The sequence below is a fragment of the Hypomesus nipponensis genome, chromosome 12 (assembly GCF_054491055.1).
Source record: "Hypomesus nipponensis isolate SF chromosome 12, ASM5449105v1, whole genome shotgun sequence".
Lineage (NCBI taxonomy): Eukaryota > Metazoa > Chordata > Actinopteri > Osmeriformes > Osmeridae > Hypomesus > Hypomesus nipponensis.
In genome coordinates, this window is record NC_140372.1 from 2,425,408 (window position 1) to 2,443,853 (window position 18,446).

At 50.6% G+C, this 18,446-nt stretch overlaps 1 protein-coding gene and 1 pseudogene across 8 annotated transcripts; one reads left to right on the forward strand and one right to left on the reverse strand.

The window, feature by feature from the left end:
* The first annotated feature begins 10 nt into the window (after positions 1-10).
* Positions 11-5,397, forward strand: LOC146260646 (integral membrane protein 2B-like; annotated as a pseudogene). Its single transcript, XR_014724743.1, has 8 exons — positions 11-97; positions 340-420; positions 572-723; positions 2,538-2,669; positions 3,187-3,390; positions 3,777-3,887; positions 4,166-4,316; positions 4,667-5,397. The product of XR_014724743.1 is annotated as an integral membrane protein 2B-like (transcript).
* A 1,031-nt stretch (positions 5,398-6,428) lies between these two features.
* abi2b (abl-interactor 2b) lies at positions 6,429-18,432 on the reverse strand. 7 transcript variants are annotated; one of them, XM_084667887.1, is made up of 10 exons: positions 18,123-18,329; positions 15,351-15,518; positions 14,879-15,055; positions 14,184-14,284; positions 13,248-13,394; positions 11,570-11,694; positions 10,410-10,574; positions 9,251-9,334; positions 8,618-8,803; positions 6,429-8,005 (listed from the first exon to the last, which is right to left on the reverse strand). In XM_084667887.1, exons 1-10 carry the CDS (start codon positions 18,237-18,239, stop codon positions 7,830-7,832), a joined length of 1,446 nt encoding a protein of 481 aa, XP_084524013.1. In that variant the 5' UTR covers positions 18,240-18,329; the 3' UTR covers positions 6,429-7,829. The 7 variants fall into 7 exon arrangements, with proteins under 7 accessions (XP_084524013.1, XP_084524012.1, XP_084524011.1 ...); XM_084667886.1 differs by having other exon boundaries at positions 9,251-9,337; XM_084667885.1 differs by having other exon boundaries at positions 11,570-11,697.
* Between the last annotated feature and the right edge of the window lie 14 nt (positions 18,433-18,446).

Consider the following 18,446-nt stretch of genomic DNA (forward strand, 5'->3'; position numbering starts at 1 on the left):
GACTTCTGCAGGCTATACTGCCTCCCAGAGGGCATTGACCGTCAAGACGTGAATGATGCACTAAGAACAAAAAGTTGCACATGGACAACAAATTGTGGTATAATTTTGATCTATTTACTTCAGTTAGATTTTTCGGGGGGATAAACTGCAATGATTATTATAGACCTACGTGAATTGTGTAATTGCCAACGAACGACCACCCAGTTCTTAGACAGCGTTTTTTTTTTATGCAAAGGATATTTTACACTTTATGTGGTTAACCATCAACAAAAAGCTTGACACTTAGAAATTCATATTGTTGTTTTTATTCTTTTTTTGTTTGTTTACCCTTAAAAATAGAATTTTGGAACGCTTTCGATTTACTCAGGGTCGATCATAGCAGGAACCGTTTAACGAGGAACATTTTACAGGAAAATAGAGGTAAGTTAACACATGTTTTTAAGGTTTCATTTTTCGGAATATGATCACAATATAGTTTAAAAGAATCGTTTTTATGTTTTACATGTGAGCTTTAGCTGTGACCGCTCGTGACCGCTAGGTTCGTGTTTGTTATCTGCGTCACTGTTACCAGATACTGCACGGGTTGGTTACGGAGATAGGCCTGCACGCGCAACAAGGACAACATTGAGCTTTGACCATGGTGAAAGTAACATTTAACTCGTCCTTTGGACAAAAGGATCTGAAAAACCTTGCACCGATGAGGCGCTTATTCCTACTGAAATGGTAAGTTGTCTTAAATTAAATGGAAATGTACATTGGATTTATGGAACGTTTCGCTAAGAATGCAATTATGTAACAATTTAAGAAACGTTGTTCGAACTCAAACGTGACAAAGCTACATTTGCAATAAAAAACGATGTCGTGCAGAAAATTGGTATTTACAAGAGTTGTCTGGGACGTCGACAACTGCATCCAGCAGCTTTCTGTAACAGCAAGCGACCACCAGACAAGATCACAAAGCGACATAATTCAAAGTGGTCATAATCTGGTCGTCCGTGTTATGTAACCCGTTTATCATGGCATGTTCGCAAATGTACACCCACTTGTACACGTCTTTTAATTGAACACATTATTATTTGGTGCCAGTTTCTCAAGATTCTGAAAATGGCTGACCAGCCCGGCCTGCTCCTGCTTTCAACCCTCCGCTTTCTGTTTGTTTGAGCAGTGTCGTTTACAAGGGAAAAACGATAGCTTGACAATAATCGTGATTGTTTGGTATCAGTCGGTTGCAGAAGAGGAAGTGACTGGGGACGCTCTGGACTTTATGCAGAAGCCGAAATGGCAACAATGAAATCTGGCACGAAAACGCTTTAAAATGTCCACAGCAGTAGGCTGGAGGTCAACGTTTGTGATGAGAGACGGACGCTAAATTGTGAAGACAGTGACTCTCCCTGGCCAGAGTTTGTACGTGTTATTTATTTTTTGAAATGCCAAATTGAAGTTTGTCAAAGAATGACAATGACCACCCCAGATAGACACCCCTAAGACTGCTTCAAATGAAGGAAGGTTCATGTTTATGTTGTAGATCTCTGTAAAAAAGGACGAGGGGACTGATGCTCGGCCTGAATACGTGCGTCCTTGGAAGGTATAAATAATCCTGACAAAGAGTAGAAGCCTTGGTACATTTAGGATAGGAGACGAGATGGCAAGAGGACAAGAATAGGAGGTCAGGCTAGGTGAGGAGGTGGGCAGAGCTTAAAGAGAATGTGAGTTGAGGTTTGAGTGATTAAAGGTTGATCTTGAAGATAAGTAACAGATCAGGTTTTAGTAATGAGTCCAACGGGTATAAAAAATCATACTGGCAGTATCCAATTGAGACCATAAGAACATCTGAATCACTCTCTGCTGCCTTCGTAGGTCTAAAATAGATTAGAGCTCCTTATCTCCTGTAACCTCAAGGCTTGGGTTTCTCAGTGACTCAGAGACAATCAGAATCAACAAGAATGAGGGCCAGCCGCCACCAGATTACGTGTAAAACTACTGCATTCAAACAGCAAGCTGTTGAAAGAATTAACACCAAAAAGAAAGCCGTCGAGAGTTCAGTGGAAATGGGAGCGATGTCGCAATCAGATTGCTTCATCAAGGGGAAGTGAAGATGGAGGAGGGTGAGGAAGGAGGAGGTGGAAGTCCAGGGAGAAGCCAACAGATGGAGGTTTGTAGGGGAGGTGGGGGGATTAATGCCTTCAGCTTCCTGCCTGAGCTGCCAGCTTGCGTCACAGTCAGACCACCCTGTCACCGCTCAAACTCAGATCAGATCTCACCATCACACACAGCTCAATTAATGCCCTTGTTTCAAATCTTCACCCCCACCCAAACTGTTTCAGAGTGTCAGTGTGGCAGGCTGAGTAGGCTACACCATGGGTTTCCTTAATGCTCCACCTGACGGGGTTCATGCTGGAGATGAAGGGAGAAGATACCTACATGATGGCTTGCAGTTTGGACAGATGCTGACTCTGTGTGTGTGTGTGTGTGTGTGTGTGTGTGTGTGTGTGTGTGTGTGTGTGTGTGTGTGTGTGTGTGTGTGTGTGTGTGTGTAGGACCTGGAGGAGGCCCGGCCGGTGAGGCACCAGTCCAGAGCCTGGTGCTGGTGTATGCGTCTGGGTCTGGCTGTCATGCTGTCTGGAGTGGTCGTTGTAGGAGCTTACCTCTACAAGTCCTACGTAATGAGGGTGAGGCGTGTGTGGTGACTCCCTGTTTGCGTGTACTGTATGTGTGTGTGCGTGTGTGAGAGAGGTGACTCCCTGTGTGTGTGTGTGTGTGTGTGTGAGAGGTGACTCCCTGTGTGTGTGTGTGTGTTTGTGTGTGTGTGTGAGAGAGGTGACTCCCTGTGTGTGTGTGTGAGAGAGAGATGACTGTGTGTGTGTGTGTGTGAGAGGTGACTCCCTGTGTGTGTGTGTGTGTGTGTGTGTGTGTGTGTGTGTGTGTGTGTGTGTGTGTGTGTGTGTGAGAGAGAGGTGACTCCCCGTGTGTGAGAGAGGTGACTCCCCGTGTGTGAGAGAGGTGACTCCCCGTGTGTGAGAGAGAGAGAGAGAGAGAGAGAGGTGACTGTGTGTGTGTGAGAGGTGACTGTGTGTGTGTGTGTGTGAGAGTTGACTCCCTGTGTGTGTGTGAGAGAGAGAGGTGATTGTGTGTGTGTGTGTGTGTGTGTGTGTGTGTGTGAGAGGTGACTCTGCGTGTGTCCTGCAGGATGTGTTCTTCTGTGGCGTGGACTACAGAGCAGAGGACTACATGGTCCAGGAGGACGAGGGGGAGGAGGGGCTCCCTTCCCAGCTCCGCCACATCCAGGAGAGGATCCGCGTGCTGGAGGACCAGGAGGTGGAGCTCATCAGCGTGCCCGTGCCCGACTTCTCTGACAGCGACCCCGCGGACATTGTCCATGACTTCCAAAGGGTGAGATCACTTCCTGTCTCTCGACAGTCTTGGAGACGGGTCTCCTGCACACGCTCATTACAAGCCAAATGACAGGAAGTGGCCATTTGGTTAAAATTCAGTTACTGTAAAAAAAAGAAAAACACCATGTGGTAACACTTGCTTTAACGTGTGATTGTATCTTATATCAGTACCATGGCCCATGTCAGATATGTCCCACACTGTTTTTAAAAACAGATCATCTGTCCCCCTCCACTTTCTTTAAGATAAAACAGATTTAACACCAGCATCTTCAATTATTTAAAAAAAGCTGTCTCACCCACGTTTGAAAACAAACCTACACCCCTGTATAACACATTTCTTCCTCCCCTCCCAACCTCCCCTCCCAACCTCCCTCCCCATCCCAGAGGCTGACAGCCTACCTGGACCTGAACCTGAACAGGTGCTACGTCATCTCCCTCAACACCTCCGTCGTCATGCCTCCTAAAGACCTCCTGGAACTGCTGGTCAACATCAAGGTAGGACACGCCCCCACGACCTGCAGCTAGACCACCTGCAGCTAGACCACCTGCAGCTAGACCACCTGCAGCTAGACCACCTGCAGCTAGACCACCTGCAGCTAGACCACCTGCAACTAGACCACCTGCAGCTAGACCACCTGCAGCTAGACCACCTGCAGCTAGACCACCTGCAGCTAGACCACCTGCAGCTAGACCACCTGCAGCTAGACCACCTGCCCTACAGATGACCCACCCACGGTGTGTATGATGTGATGAGATCTTGTGTTGTGCCCCAGGCCGGTACCTACCTGCCCCAGTCCTACCTGGTCCACGAGCAGATGATAGTGACCGAGCGTCTGGACAACATGGAGGAGCTTGGCTTCTTCATCCACTCCCTCTGCCAAGGAAGAGATACCTACAGACTGGAGCGCAGAGAGACCATCCCTGGTCAGTATATCTGGGCCTTAGGTCTCTCCCAAGCATGCACCAAACCTAGATAGTTCTATGTGGATTATAAGATTGTAGAGGCCAGGCTGCTACGACTGGCCTAGCCTTTTGAATCCAGGAGTGGCACACTTCGGGGATGGGTACAGCTCAGTGGTTAGATACATTTGACTGCAAATTAAGAGGTTTGGATCCCCTCCCTATACTTCACTTTAGTTAAGTGTCAACTACATTACACATGAACACATTGCACTTTACCACGAAGAAGGTTCATTAATATTCTACTGGTCAGAACATGATTCAGTGTGGCTGAACACCAGTTGATTCTTCCGGTTTTCCTTCCTACCCTCCAGGTATCCAAAAGCGCGAGGCTCTGAACTGCCACAAGATCCGCCACTTCGAGAACAAGTTTGTGGTGGAGACTGAGATCTGTGAAGCTTAATATGGGGAGGAGGGCTGGACGGATAGACAGACATCTTCCTGTCCAGCCATGTATAGTTTCATCTCCTCCTGTTCGTCCTACCATCATCATAGATCCTTCACTGCTTACAGTGAGGCTAATGAAGGCTAATTCCAGGCAATAACTGTGTGTAAGGGTAGGTATAAAACAATTTTCTTTTTCACTGTGTAAAAACACTTTATGGGGAAACTTTTCTTGAAGGCGTAGTTCACAAGGAGCAAACCACAGCTCGGTGTAAGAGGAATTATACTGTCGTGTATTTTAGTGAACTATCTATTTGGAGGTGTAAGGAGTTGTGTTAAGCTTTTTGTTTGTGGGGTGTCTTTTTTGTATATCTACTCTGGGGTGAAATGTTACAGAACCCTGACAACAAGTCACAACTATGACACTGGTTTAAAGGGGTCTGACCAGTTTTGATGTATTCCTATTGAGGTCCTGCAGTTCTAGTATAGATGTTAACTTTTTGTATCTACTGATGTTTCCTGTGCACTGCAAGATGACTCCCACCGCACAGCTGCTCTGGTCATCAGAGTGTCTGGCACTAACGTGTATATAGCCTGTATGTAAAAAAAAAAAAAAAAAATGAAAAAAAGATTAACACACCAATAAATCTTAATCATTTTATTTCTTTGTCATTATTTTACAAATATTCTACTTCTGCAGTTCAACTTTGGCTGTGCAACACAATGGCATTATGGACTGTAAACTTTTCAGTGTGACTCCAGGGAACTCTTGCACGCCAGTGACAATATGAAAGGAATATTTCACAGGGAAAAAGTCATAATTTAGGCCCTGATAGCAACAATAAGAGTTCCACTAGCCTGTGCTTCATGGTTACTTGGAAGTTTACAGTCACCATGTAGCCAAATATTGGAGCTTAAACTGTGGAAACCAACTAATATCAAGGTAATGGGTACAACCACAATGCTTTGATTTTGAGTGAACTGTACCTTTTTCTAAATGCGTTCTGTAGGAGTGGGTCAGGGCTTGTTCCCCAGCACCAGCACAGGCTCTCTGGGTCAACGCTGAATTTTCAGTATCTCTGGATGAGGCTGGTGGTGTTGAGGAGCCGTATGACGTCTGGGCCGAGGAGCCGTATGACGTCTGGGCCGAGGAGCCGTATGACGTCTGGGCCGAGGAGCCGTATGACGTCTGGGCCGAGGAGCCGTATGACGTCTGGGCCGAGGAGCCGTATGACGTCTGGGCCGAGGAGCCGTATGACGTCTGGGTTGCCTTCACATGTGGTGATTCGGCTTCCAAAATCGGTACAGAAGAAAAACAAAGGCATGCAAGACTGACACAGAACCACTTTTTAATATAAAATAAAGATTTGACGTACAGACAAGCGCGGACCCTCAACCCCGCCCCCCACCCCTCAAACAGCCACGCATGTTGGAATCACTGTTTCATTAACATCAAACAGACTCTGTTTATACACAACTGGGCCTGGTCTGGAGTTTTACAATGTTTAGGTGTTTATTAAACTTCTGCTGATTGTTATATATATATATTTTTTTCAACTTTGAGATTACCGATTATTCCAGTTTATCAATCCTGTCGAGCAAATAATTCAGCTTAATTTATCAATTTAGTTTTAGTTGTCTTATATGCAATACAAACGTGCTTTCAATCCAAGACAATCTCAAAGACTAGGCTAAATTTCCAACTGATCCTACACCAAACAATTTATTGCAAATGGAAGTGATGCCTTTGAAACACCTACACACACACACACACACATACACACACACTTCAATATGGCACAAGCGTCATTAACCATCTAAATGCATAAATCAGTCCCGCCCCCCCTCCCTCTTCAATGATGGTAATATGGGTGAATATCAAAACCAAACCAATAACCACACCATATCTAAAATATTAAGACGGTAATCATCAATATAACTGAAAAATAAAGAAATAAGTTTGATCTAAACATGCAGTCTGCCACTGCCTCCATAACCCAGCAGACTCCTTAAATAAGATCCACTAGGATCAATATAACAGGAAATAAAGCCCAAATATTGAAACCTCTTATACACTAACACACTCCATGAGTGGCTAGTGACTTCAGATGGAGGCAGTAACATATCACTTCATCTGTTGTGTCTCCCTCCTCCTCTCCTGTGCCGGCCCCGCCCTCCTCCTCTCCTGGCCCCTCCCTCCTTCTCTCCTGGCCCCGCCCTCATCCTCTCCTGTGCCGGCCCCCCCCCCCGTAGCTCCTTAGACGGGTCACTAATCTGCCTGGAGCCCAGAGCCAGTTTGTTACAAAGCAGGCTCAGACAGAAGGGCTTAAAACTGGCTCATGAGAGCAAGCAACATTATTTAATTTATAATCTATAACCATAAACATGATAATGTATCTCATATATATATATATCTCTCATATATATATATATATATTCATATTTGTCAGATTAAGACATGATGTGCTTATCTCAGTGACTGTCAGTGTTTTCCTGACCTGGTATAAAGTACTGAAGCATGACCCTCTGCCCCTCACGCTGACCTAGACCTCAGCGCCTCAGGTTTGTGATAAAGTAAATATCTGAGTGTTGAAGTGTGGCGTTCCAGGATTCTGAGGTATTCCCTGGTTGTTCAGCTGGAGCACAGGAGCACAGTAGAACCCCCCTCCCCCCTCCCCCTCCACACAATACCATGTCACCATAAACAGATTCAGAGCACAGGGTAAAACAGAGCATCGAAACACAATCAGCAGCTAAAGAAGCACAACATTCCTTGTGGCTTTTTCTGTTGGTCAAGACAAAATCATCTCCCAAGCACGGTTAAAAAAAAAAAAAAAAAAAAAAACAACACCACCCAACAGTCTCTCCATTCAGGGGGAAAAAAGAAATCAAGTTAAAGCAACAGACACAGGAAATATCAATAGTGGCCGTCGAACAACCAACTTTGTCTCAAAGACCCGCTTGTTCATTCGTGCCGTCCGAGTCCTCGGCTGTGACCAACCCGCAAATGTGATCATGCTCTGTCCGACAAAGTCTTTGACCTTTGACCTCTGCCCTCTCCTCCCCCCTCCCTCCCCCCCTGAGAGAGCAGGCTCAGTCAGCGTAGTGCATGATGGACTCGACGTAGTTCCCGGGGAACAGTCCGGTGGTGCCGCTCATCACGCCCTCGTACCAGCCGTCGTCGTTCTTCTTGATCACGTAGATGATGGCTCCCTCCTGGAAGGACAGCTCATCCTCTTTGTCCCGCGCGTAGTCGTAGATCGCCACCACTGAGGGCCAATCAGGAGCCGGGATGAAAGACAGAGAGAGGGAGAGGGTGGAGGAGTGTGAAAATAAGGGAAAAGACTAGGGGGAGAGTGGTCGGTAAGTGTGACTGTGTGTGTGTGTACCTTTCTCCAGGTAGCTGTGTGTGTGTGTGTGTGTACCTTTCTCCAGGTAGCTGTGTGTGTGTGTGTGTGTACCTTTCTCCAGGTAGCTGTGTGTGTGTGTGTACCTTTCTCCAGGTAGCTGTGTGTGTGTGTGTACCTTTCTCCAGGTAGCTGTGTGTGTGTGTACCTTTCTCCAGGTAGCTGTGTGTGTGTGTGTGTGTGTACCTTTCTCCAGGTAGCTGTGTGTGTGTGTGTGTGTGTACCTTTCTCCAGGTAGCTGTGTGTGTGTGTGTGTGTGTACCTTTCTCCAGGTAGCTGTGTGTGTGTGTGTGTGTGTACCTTTCTCCAGGTAGCTGTGTGTGTGTGTGTGTGTGTACCTTTCTCCAGGTAGCTGTGTGTGTGTGTGTGTACCTTTCTACAGGTAGCTGTGTGTGTGTGTGTGTACCTTTCTCCAGGTAGCTGTGTGTGTGTGTGTGTGTACCTTTCTCCAGGTAGCTGTGTGTGTGTGTGTACCTTTCTCCAGGTAGCTGCGGGGGGCCCAGGGTGGGTCCTCTTCAGCGTAGGGGTCGCTATACTCCACCACGGCCGACTCTTCTTCATCCTCCTCATCCTCATAGTCCTCTGGGGGCGGCGGAGGGGGCGTGGCCTCCTCAAACACCGTCTCGTCCGTGGGGGGAGGGGGAGGGGGCACGTCTGAGACTGGGAGGGCACAGCACAAGCAGCCAATCAGGAACCAGAACCGTCACGGAAGGATCAGGTTTATTGGTTAGATGTGTGCATGCCTATGCGTGCGACTCATGGCTGGGCTGGTGTGGTCCATGCTGAGGTGTTTGTCGAGAGCCATGACAACGAGGAAGCAAACTGATTTCAAATCGGACGAATCACAGAAAAGACAGAGGACGCAAATGAACAGACCAGCATAAGATAGGAGATTCAGGTAGATACAGAGTAGATTAGATATAGAGTAATGAGACACTATCACAGTCAGACATGTAGGCATGCCACGCCACAGGGGGGCGCTGTAACATGCCACGCCACAGGGGGGCGCTGTAACATGCCACGCCACAGGGGGGCGCTGTAACATGCCACGCCACAGGGGGCGCTGTAACATGCCACGCCACAGGGGGCGCTGTAACAGCTACTCACTGCTCTCCTGGACCCGGGCCACAAAGCCCATCAGGGGCAGCTGGGGGGTGACCTGCAAGGATGGGGGAGGGGGGGCCAGGGGCCCTGCTACCATTACACAGGGGGGGAGGAGAGGAGGGGAAGGAGAGAGAGACGCAGAGGAAGTGAAGTGAAGAAAAGGGAGGAAGGGAGGGACAGAAAACGGATACAAATTATGAGAGAGAAAAGAGGGAGGCAGAGAGAGAGGAGAGGTGGTGATGCATTAGGACATGAGACATTAGGTGGACATTAGGTGTCTGTCTGTCTGTCTGGGTGTCTGTCTGGGTGTCTGTCTGTCTGGCTGGGTGTCTGTCTGTCTGGGTGTCTGTCTGTCTGGGTGGCTGTCTGGGTGGCTGGATGGTGAGTGGCTGTCTGTCTGGGTGTCTGTCTGGGTGTCTGTCTGGGTGTCTGTCTGGGTGTCTGTCTGGGTGTCTGTCTGGGTGTCTGTCTGGGTGTCTGTCTGGGTGTCTGTCTGGGTGTCTGTCTGTCTGGGTGTCTGTCTGTCTGGGTGTCTGTCTGTCTGGGTGTCTGTCTGTCTGGGTGTCTGTCTGTCTGGGTGTGTGTCTGTCTGGGTGTCTGTCTGTCTGTCTGTCTGTCTGTCTGTCTGTCTGTCTGTCTGGGTGTCTGTCTGTCTGTCTGTCTGTCTGTCTGTCTGTCTGGGTGTCTGTCTGTCTGGGTGTCTGTCTGTGTCTGTCTGGTGAGTGGCTGTCTGTCTGGGTGTCTGTCTGTCTGGTTGTCTGTCTGTCTGTCTGGGTGTCTGTCTGTCTGGGTGTCTGTCTGTCTGGGTGTCTGTCTGTCTGGGTGTCTGTCTGTCTGGGTGTCTGTCTGTCTGGGTGTCTGTCTGTCTGTCTGGGTGTCTGTCTGTCTGTCTGTCTGGGTGTCTGTCTGTCTGGGTGTCTGTCTGTCTGGGTGTCTGTGTGTCTGGGTGGCTGTCTGTCTGTGTGGCTGGGTGGCTGTCTGTCTGGGTGGCTGGGTGGCTGTCTGTCTGTGTGGCTGGGTGGGTGTCTGTCTGTCTGGGTGGCTGTCTGGGTGGTTGGGTGTCTGTCTGTCTGGCTGTCTGTCTGTCTGTCTGTCTGTCTGTCTGTCTGGCTGTCTGTCTGGCTGTCTGGGTGGCTGTCTGTCTGGGTGGCTGGGTGTGTACCTGGGTTCTGGGTGAAGTGCGGTCCTCCGTTCAGTTGGGTCTGGGGAGGGCCGGGCTGCCCGGTGACGGAGGAGGGGCGGCGGAAGGGCAGGGAGCCCCCCACCTGAGGCCCAGGCTGCACCTGCTGGGGGGGGCGGTTCATACTGAAGAACTGAGGAGCAGTACCTGGAGCACACAGCAGGGGGAAGCAGAGAGAGAGAGGGGGAGAGAGAGAGACAGTGAGAAGGAGACACTGGTACATAATCTCTATGTACATAGTCATGATAATATGACCTTGTTTCAGTTGACGTCGCACCAATACATCAGGCACTACCTAACCAGGGCTCCACCACACCTCATGCAATGATCCATATATGTCTGAATGACATCAACACACACAAGGGCAGGCATGTGATCAGGGAGCAGCAGCACGGAGACCAGAAGTAACAAGAGATGGAGGAGGAAGGGGAGAGGAGGACAGGAGAGATGCAGAGATCGCTGTGTGGGGCGGGGGTGATGGAGGAGGGGCGGGGGTGATGGAGGAGGGGCGGGGGTGATGGAGGAGGGGCGGGGGTGATGGAGGGGCGGGGGTGATGGAGGGGCGGGGGTGATGGAGGGGCGGGGGTGTTGGGGGTGATGGAGGAGGGGCGGGGGTGACTTACCTTGTGCAGGGGTGCTGAAAGCAGCAGAGCTTGTGCTGGAGGGTGCTGAGCTGGGCAGCTGGGGGGGGGAGGGGGGGCGGGCGGGGCCTCAGTGGGGGGGGTGGGGGCCAGGGGGGGGGCATCCAGAGCAGAGTTGGGGGGGCCGGGAGTGGTGGTGGAGGTGGGGGGGGGCTTGGCGGGGGCGGGGCCTGGAACATCAGCAGCAGGGGAATGGAGGGAGGAGAGGAGAAGGAGGGAGGGATGGAAAGACAAGAAAAGGAGGTAAAGACAGGAGTCTAGAGGCACTACTGCGAGAGAGAGAGAGAGAGAGAAACAAAGAGAGGGAGAGAGAGAGGAACTGAGAGAGAGGAACCGTGGGAAAGAGAGAGGAACAGAGAAAGAGAGAGAGACAGAGGGGAACATAGAGAGAGAGAGGGGAACACACATAGAGAGGGGAACATAGAGAGAGGGGAACATAGAGAGAGAGAGGGGAACACACAGAGAGAGAAGGGAACATACTGAGAAACTACAGGTCCTTACCTGGGAACGCCACGCTGGGCGGGGCCGGCGTCGGCACGGCGATGGGCAAGCCCACGCTGCCACTCCCACTGTTCTCCCGGCTGCTGCTGCGACTGCTGCTAGGGTGACTGCCCCCACTGCTGCCACTGCTGGGGGCACGAACAGCATCACTAAACAAGCTCTCCCTCTCTCTCCATTGGGGTGTGAATCCACCATCCCCCCCACCCCCCCAGTCTTGAGCAGGTCCTGGACTAGCTGTGCCTGGACCCTGAGCAGGTCCTGGACTAGCTGTGCCTGGACCCTGAGCAGGTCCTGGACTAGCTGTGCCTGGACCCTGAGCAGGTCCTGGACTAGATGTGCCTGGACCCTGAGCAGGTCCTGGACTAGCTGTGCCTGGACCCTGAGCAGGTCCTGGACTAGCTGTGCCTGGACCCTGAGCAGGTCCTGGACTAGCTGTGCCTGGACCCTGAGCAGGTCCTGGACTAGCTGTGCCTGGACCCTGAGCAGGTCCTGGACTAGCTGTGCCTGGACCCTGAGCAGGTCCTGGACTAGCTGTGCCTGGACCCTGAGCAGGTCCTGGACTAGCTGTGCCTGGACCCTGAGCAGGTCCTGGACTAGCTGTGCCTGGACCCTGAGCAGGTCCTGGACTAGCTGTGCCTGGATGGCAGGAACAGCGTACAGAAAACTGAAGCTTCACAAACGCACAGGGAGCAGAGCGCTGGTGACATGGAGAGACAGAGACATCAAAACATGACCAAGCAGGAGGACCTGAGTAAACAGCCAGGACAGGGGAGAGGGAGGGATGGATAGATGGAGCGCAGAAGAAAAGCTTGACCTGAGAGAAAAGTCTTTGATTCCTGCGTAGTTTACGCCAGAAATTAGTGAGCCACGACTACCTGTGTCTCTGGAGGGTTAGGACTCAGAGGGGGACAGTGTCTCTGGAGGGTTAGGACTCAGAGGGGGACAGTGTCTCTGGAGGGTTAGGACTCAGAGGGGGACAGTGTCTCTGGAGGGTTAGGACTCAGAGGGGGACAGTGTCTCTGGAGGGTTAGGACTCAGAGGGGGACAGTGTCTCTGGAGGGTTAGGACTCAGAGGGGGACAGTGTCTCTGGAGGGTTAGGACTCAGAGGGGGACAGTGTCTCTGGAGGGTTAGGACTCAGAGGGGGACAGTGTCTCTGGAGGGTTAGGACTCAGAGGGGGACAGTGTCTCTGGAGGGTTAGGACTCAGAGGGGGACAGTGTCTCTGGAGGGTTAGGACTCAGAGGGGGACAGTGTCTCTGGAGGGTTAGGACTCAGAGGGGGACAGTGTCTCTGGACGGTTAGGACTCAGAGGGGGACAGTGTCTCTGGAGGGTTAGGACTCAGAGGGGGACAGTGTCTCTGGAGGGTTAGGACTCAGAGGGGGACAGTGTCTCTGGAGGGTTAGGACTCAGAGGGGGACAGTGTCTCTGGAGGGTTAGGACTCAGAGGGGGACAGTGTCTCTGGAGGGTTAGGACTCAGAGGGGGACAGTGTCTCTGGAGGGTTAGGACTCAGAGGGTGTGTGTGGGGGGGGGCAGGGTACAGGTGTGTGTGCGAGGGGGGGGGGGGGGTCAGGGTAAAGGTGTGTGCGGGGGGGGGGGGGCAGGGTAAAGGTGTGTGTGCGGGGGGGGGGGGGGGGGGGGGGTAGGGTACAGGTGTGCTGGCAGCATGCGGGGTACCTGTACGTGCGGTTCCTCTGAGGGAGAGACGCTGGGTGGGCGGGGCTCTGCAGGGGGGGCGGGGCGCTGCGTGTCGGGCTGGAGACGTAGTCGTTAGGGATGACAGGAGGACGAACAGGCTCGAGGGTCCTGTAGGGGGAGTGTCGCCTGCGAGGGGTAGGGAGGAGATTAACCACCACCAGGAGGGAGGGAGGGGGGCAGGGAGGGAGGATGGGGGACAGGAGAAGGGAAGAGGGGGGTGGAGAAGGAAAGAGGGAGGGGGAAGTTGGGAGAGGGAAGCAAGAAATAAAAACAAAATAAACTCAAAAATCTGGGTGTTGGTGGAGAAAGGCATTGTTATAGTACACGGCTACTTGCCCACTGGGGCTGTAGTCAGGCACTGACGCGAGGGGGGGGGGGGGGGGGGGGGGAGATAAAGCAGCATGTGGTCAACCTCAGGGGTCAGGCGTCAGAACAGGGGCTGAGTTGCTGTGTTGGTCGCATGTTGCAAACAAAAGCCCCTCCCTCTCACAACCAAACAATAATGATATGGACTGGAAAAGGAAGACTTGTAACAGCATGACCAGCCAGGAGAGATGCCCCGCCCCAAGTGATGGGTCACTGTGGTTACAGCGGGGTCACAGAGACAGCACGCGCAGATCACCAGACGCTGGTGACATCACACACACACACACAACACCCCCAGGACAGACAGACTGGAGGGGGACAACCCCCAACAGTAACCACAGTCACATGACATCTCCACATTGATGTTAATGACATGGTCAGGAGGGTGCTGTCCCTCTGAGGGAAAAACTACAACCACTAAAATGGAGAGAAAAAACTAAATAAAGGACACACAGACAGTCATCCAATCACAGATGCTGATGGGTAGAGGTCTAACACTGTCCACTTCCTGTCTGGACAAGAAGTGAGGTACCTGAGGGATTTACATACCCAAGTGTTCCCTTTCCTGTGATTGGTGGGCTGGGGGGTTTCTGAGTAGGGGGGTTGGTGCGTGGGAGAGCTCCTCCCGCCTTCATGTTCTGACCACTGGCCTGCAAGACACACACACACACACACACAGGGGTTAAAGTATGGTAACAGGCATGGAGATGACTGAAGAAATCCAACCCACACACACACGCGCACACACACACCCACACACACACACACACGAGTCCACTCGAAAACGTTCACAAGCTTAGGAAATTCTTACCTTAAACCTTAGTAACCACTATGGTTCATTATAAAAGGTTACAAATGATGCATTGAGGAAGAGAGAGAAAGCAGAGGATTAGCGAGAACACAGGGAGCAGAAACGCACTGAAACACTGCCAGGCTAGCGCTACAACACAGTCTGTGTGAGACCCCAGCTACACACATTGTGACACACACACACACCATGACACACACACCGTGACACACACACACACCATGACACACACACCGTGACACACACACACTGTGACACACACACACACACCTCTCATCAGTGACTCACTCTGCTCTGCCAGCCCCACCTCTCTGGGTGTGAGACAGGCACCACACACCTAACATCTAAAACAATGAATTGAACATTCAGTTCACAATCCTTCAGTACGAGGGACAGGCTAGTCGCGGGTCAGAGGTCAAATGGCCCAGTGCCTTACCTTGACTCCGTGACCCATGTCGTCCAGTAGGCTGTAGTCAATGGGCTTGCGGATGTATCTGACAGGCCTCTCGGGATTGGCCGGGGCGATGATCTTGTGCGTGCGAGACGTGTTCTTATTGGTGGTCAGGATGCCAATCTCCCGCCTAGCAACCTTCTCCTTGTGGATGTCCACTGTCTGGAAACACCAGAGAAGCAGGAAGAGAACCAGGAAGTCCTCAGTGTTAGGGGGTCATCCTGTGTGCATATCCAGGTGTGTGTGTCCAGGTGTGTATATGTACCTGGGAGATGTGGTTGATGGAGGACTACTGGTGTGTCCAGGTGTGTGTATGTCCAGGTGTGTGTATGTCCAGGTGTGTGTCCAGGTGTGTGTGTACCTGTGAGATGTGGTTGATGGAGGACTACTGGTGTGTCCAGGTGTGTATGTCCAGGTGTGTGTGCCCAGGTGTGTGTGTCCAGGTGTGTGTGTGTACCTGTGAGATGTGGTTGATGGAGGACTCCATGCGTCGGAGCTGCGAGGCCTGGATGTCCAGCATCTGCAGCACGTTGTTGGCCAGAGTGTTGATCAGGTAGGCCACGCTGGCCAGGGACTGGGTGGTGTAGTTCTTAGTCTCCTCCAGGGCCCTGTGCTTGTCTGGGGACTGAAACACCAGGAGGAGGAGGGGAGAGAGGGGGAGAGGCAGGAGAGGGAAAGGGAGAGATAGGGAGGGGAGAGGGGGAGAGAGGGAGAGGCAGGAGAGGGAAAGGGAGAGATAGGGAGGGTAGAGGGGGAGAGAGGGAGAGGCAGGAGAGGGAAAGATAGGGAGGAGGGAGAGGGAGGAGAGTGAGGAGGGAGAGGCAGGAGAGGGAGAGAGGGAGGATGGGGAGAGGCAGGAGAGGGTGGAGGGGGAGGCAGGAGAGAGGGAGGGAGAGGCAGGAGAGGGAGGAGGGAGAGGCAGGAGAGGGAGAGAGAGGCAGGAGAGGGAGAGGGGGAGGGGAGAGGCAGGAGAGGGAGAGGGGGAGAGAGGCAGGAGAGGGAGGAGAGGGACAGGGGGAGAGAGGGAGGAGGGTGAGGCAGGAGAGGGAGGAGAGGGACAGGGGGAGAGAGGGAGGAGGGTGAGGCAGGAGAGGGAGAGAGAGGCAGGAGAGGGAGAGGGGGAGAGAGGGTAGACTATCATGACTATGAAGGGAACATTAAGATTCCAAACTTTTGTTCTCTATAAGAAGTTCAGGCCAGGCAGGATGAGGACATGTTTTGACAGGGAAACAGGGGTTTCCTTTGAATGACCTTTAACCCTATCTCTTGACTAGGACTTCTCCTTCATGATACATTCCTGAAAGCCAATCATTTCACACTGTACACCTTTGTGTGAATCGTGAAATTAATCCGAAACTCACACTCCAACGCAATGTTCACAAATACTCCTCCGTGTCTCTAGGGCATGATGAGCGCCACTTTACTCGATTACATCTTCGAGACAAACAGGTTATCTGGCAGAGAGCAGGGTGGCAGTGAATCACCTGGCGTTGAACGGGACAAACACGAGTAACGAGCCGCATTTGTAGCAAATCTAATGATCATTTCCATCAGATTAAAAAGGCGTCGGTATCAGCATCAAAGGCTGCAGATGTGCGATGGAATTTCAATCCAGATACTGCATCACAAAAGCCAGCTTCACAAAAAAGGCGAGCGCGTTTTGAGGACGCCTTTGACGTCCTCGTCGCTCATTTTGATTCCGCGCCAGACAGCTGAATTAACTCCGAGAGTTGCTCCCTGAATAGAGGCGTCAATCACAAGTTCAAATAACACAGGCAACAAAAACAACACGTAGGCCATTGCCCCAACGCACATTAATCTAGACAACCACTCCCTAGCACAAATGTGCATATTGTGACCCATATGTTTCTAAAACCTGTACAAATGGGTCGTATTATTGACGCAATTACAGATACGCGTTAAGAAGAAGATCACTGTAATGTTAGTGGACATGCAAATAAGCGAGACAAATCGTTGATAACAGACTGAAAAAAGAACCATTCAGCCTACTTTTTCTGTCGCAGTGCCCCCCATCTCAATTTTCCATTTTAGCAACGGATCGGCCTGTATATTAAAATAGGAAATAATGCAGCTCGACACACTTTGAACACGTGTTTATTTATGGATAAAAACAGAGTTCAAACTACGTAATTTTGCTCCAGGGAGAAAGCGAAACGCTGCGAGGCAAAAGACAACCTGTTCAACGAGCTCTATCGTTTACAAGGACGATGGGTCTCACGCGCTGTCATCTCTTGAAACACAAGAAAAACATCTAACTGACGTCTCATGTGACTCAAGAAGGCCGGAGATTAGTAGGCTATTCAACTTTACTGTACAGTCACATCTCTTGCCGGAGGCATTGCCTAGACATGGCAGTAGCATTCCTGTGGACTTATAATTGTAGTTCGTGGATGTAGGATCCAGTTCACAAATTGTAACACTAGTTCCGAAGACAAGACTGTACTGTAGCTCTACTTCTGTATGTTTCACTCATGGTGACAATCATTAAAGTTTTTTTTTTTTTACAAGCATGTTTAGTCTGATTTAGTGATGGCTTTGAGTCGTGTTCACATGTAGCTTGTGCTAAACCTATAGCTGGCTAACGTTAGACAGCTAACGCTAGCTCAAATCTGACAGGTCAGATGAATCTCAATGATAAGCACCGCTTGTTTATTCCTAAATAAATGCAATGCAACTGAAGGAAACGGAAAATGAGGCAAACCGAATGACTCGCTAGCTGTTGCATAAAATCAGTTTGCATCACATCAAATTGTTAACGATCAATTTGCGGCTGCGGCAGCCGCAGTACTAGCTATCTGTCTATCTGCTTGTTTCTCAGTCTCACCATCATCACCAGCATAAAGACAACCTAGCTGTTTTCCTCTGCAATTGCCTGGCCCTAATACCAGGCTGCTGTTGGTTAGCTAATGTGTTAGATGCGATTTTTTTTACGGTTTGACTGCAGGAAAACAGTTTCGTTTATTATGACACTAAGCTGACTAATGGTCTGCGTAAAATGTCCTGGAATTTATGTGGTTATGCTGGCTGTATGTTGACATTCCGTATGAGAAACAAACAGCAAAATTGCTATATCGCACTAGCATTTGCTGCCACTATCATTGGCAGAGCTCGGTAGGTAGCTAGCCCGTCCTAGCCATATCACTTCGCAAATCGCCTACTACGAATCTTTCTTTCGAATTCTTTCATTGCGAAAACATTTGGTTATTACCTGGACATAATTGCTTTCGCAGTACTCGGCAACTCTCTCCAAATTGGTGAAACTGTCAAGCAATGCACTGCGTCCAGCTGGAATCTCCTCTTCCAAAAGCATTTGTAACTCCGCCATTTTCACATCTTTAGCTAGCCTGCCTGCTAGCGTCACCGCTCGGAGTCCTGAGTTGTGAAGTCAGATGCAGGTAGGTGTTCGGGTATTCCCATTAGTGAGCAATGAGCTGTCTACACCGGCAATAATCCGGTTTCTTCCTGTTTTCAATTTCTCTAAACTCAAACGTATCTAAATGTCAAGCGTATTGAAACCCAAAATAAATATTAA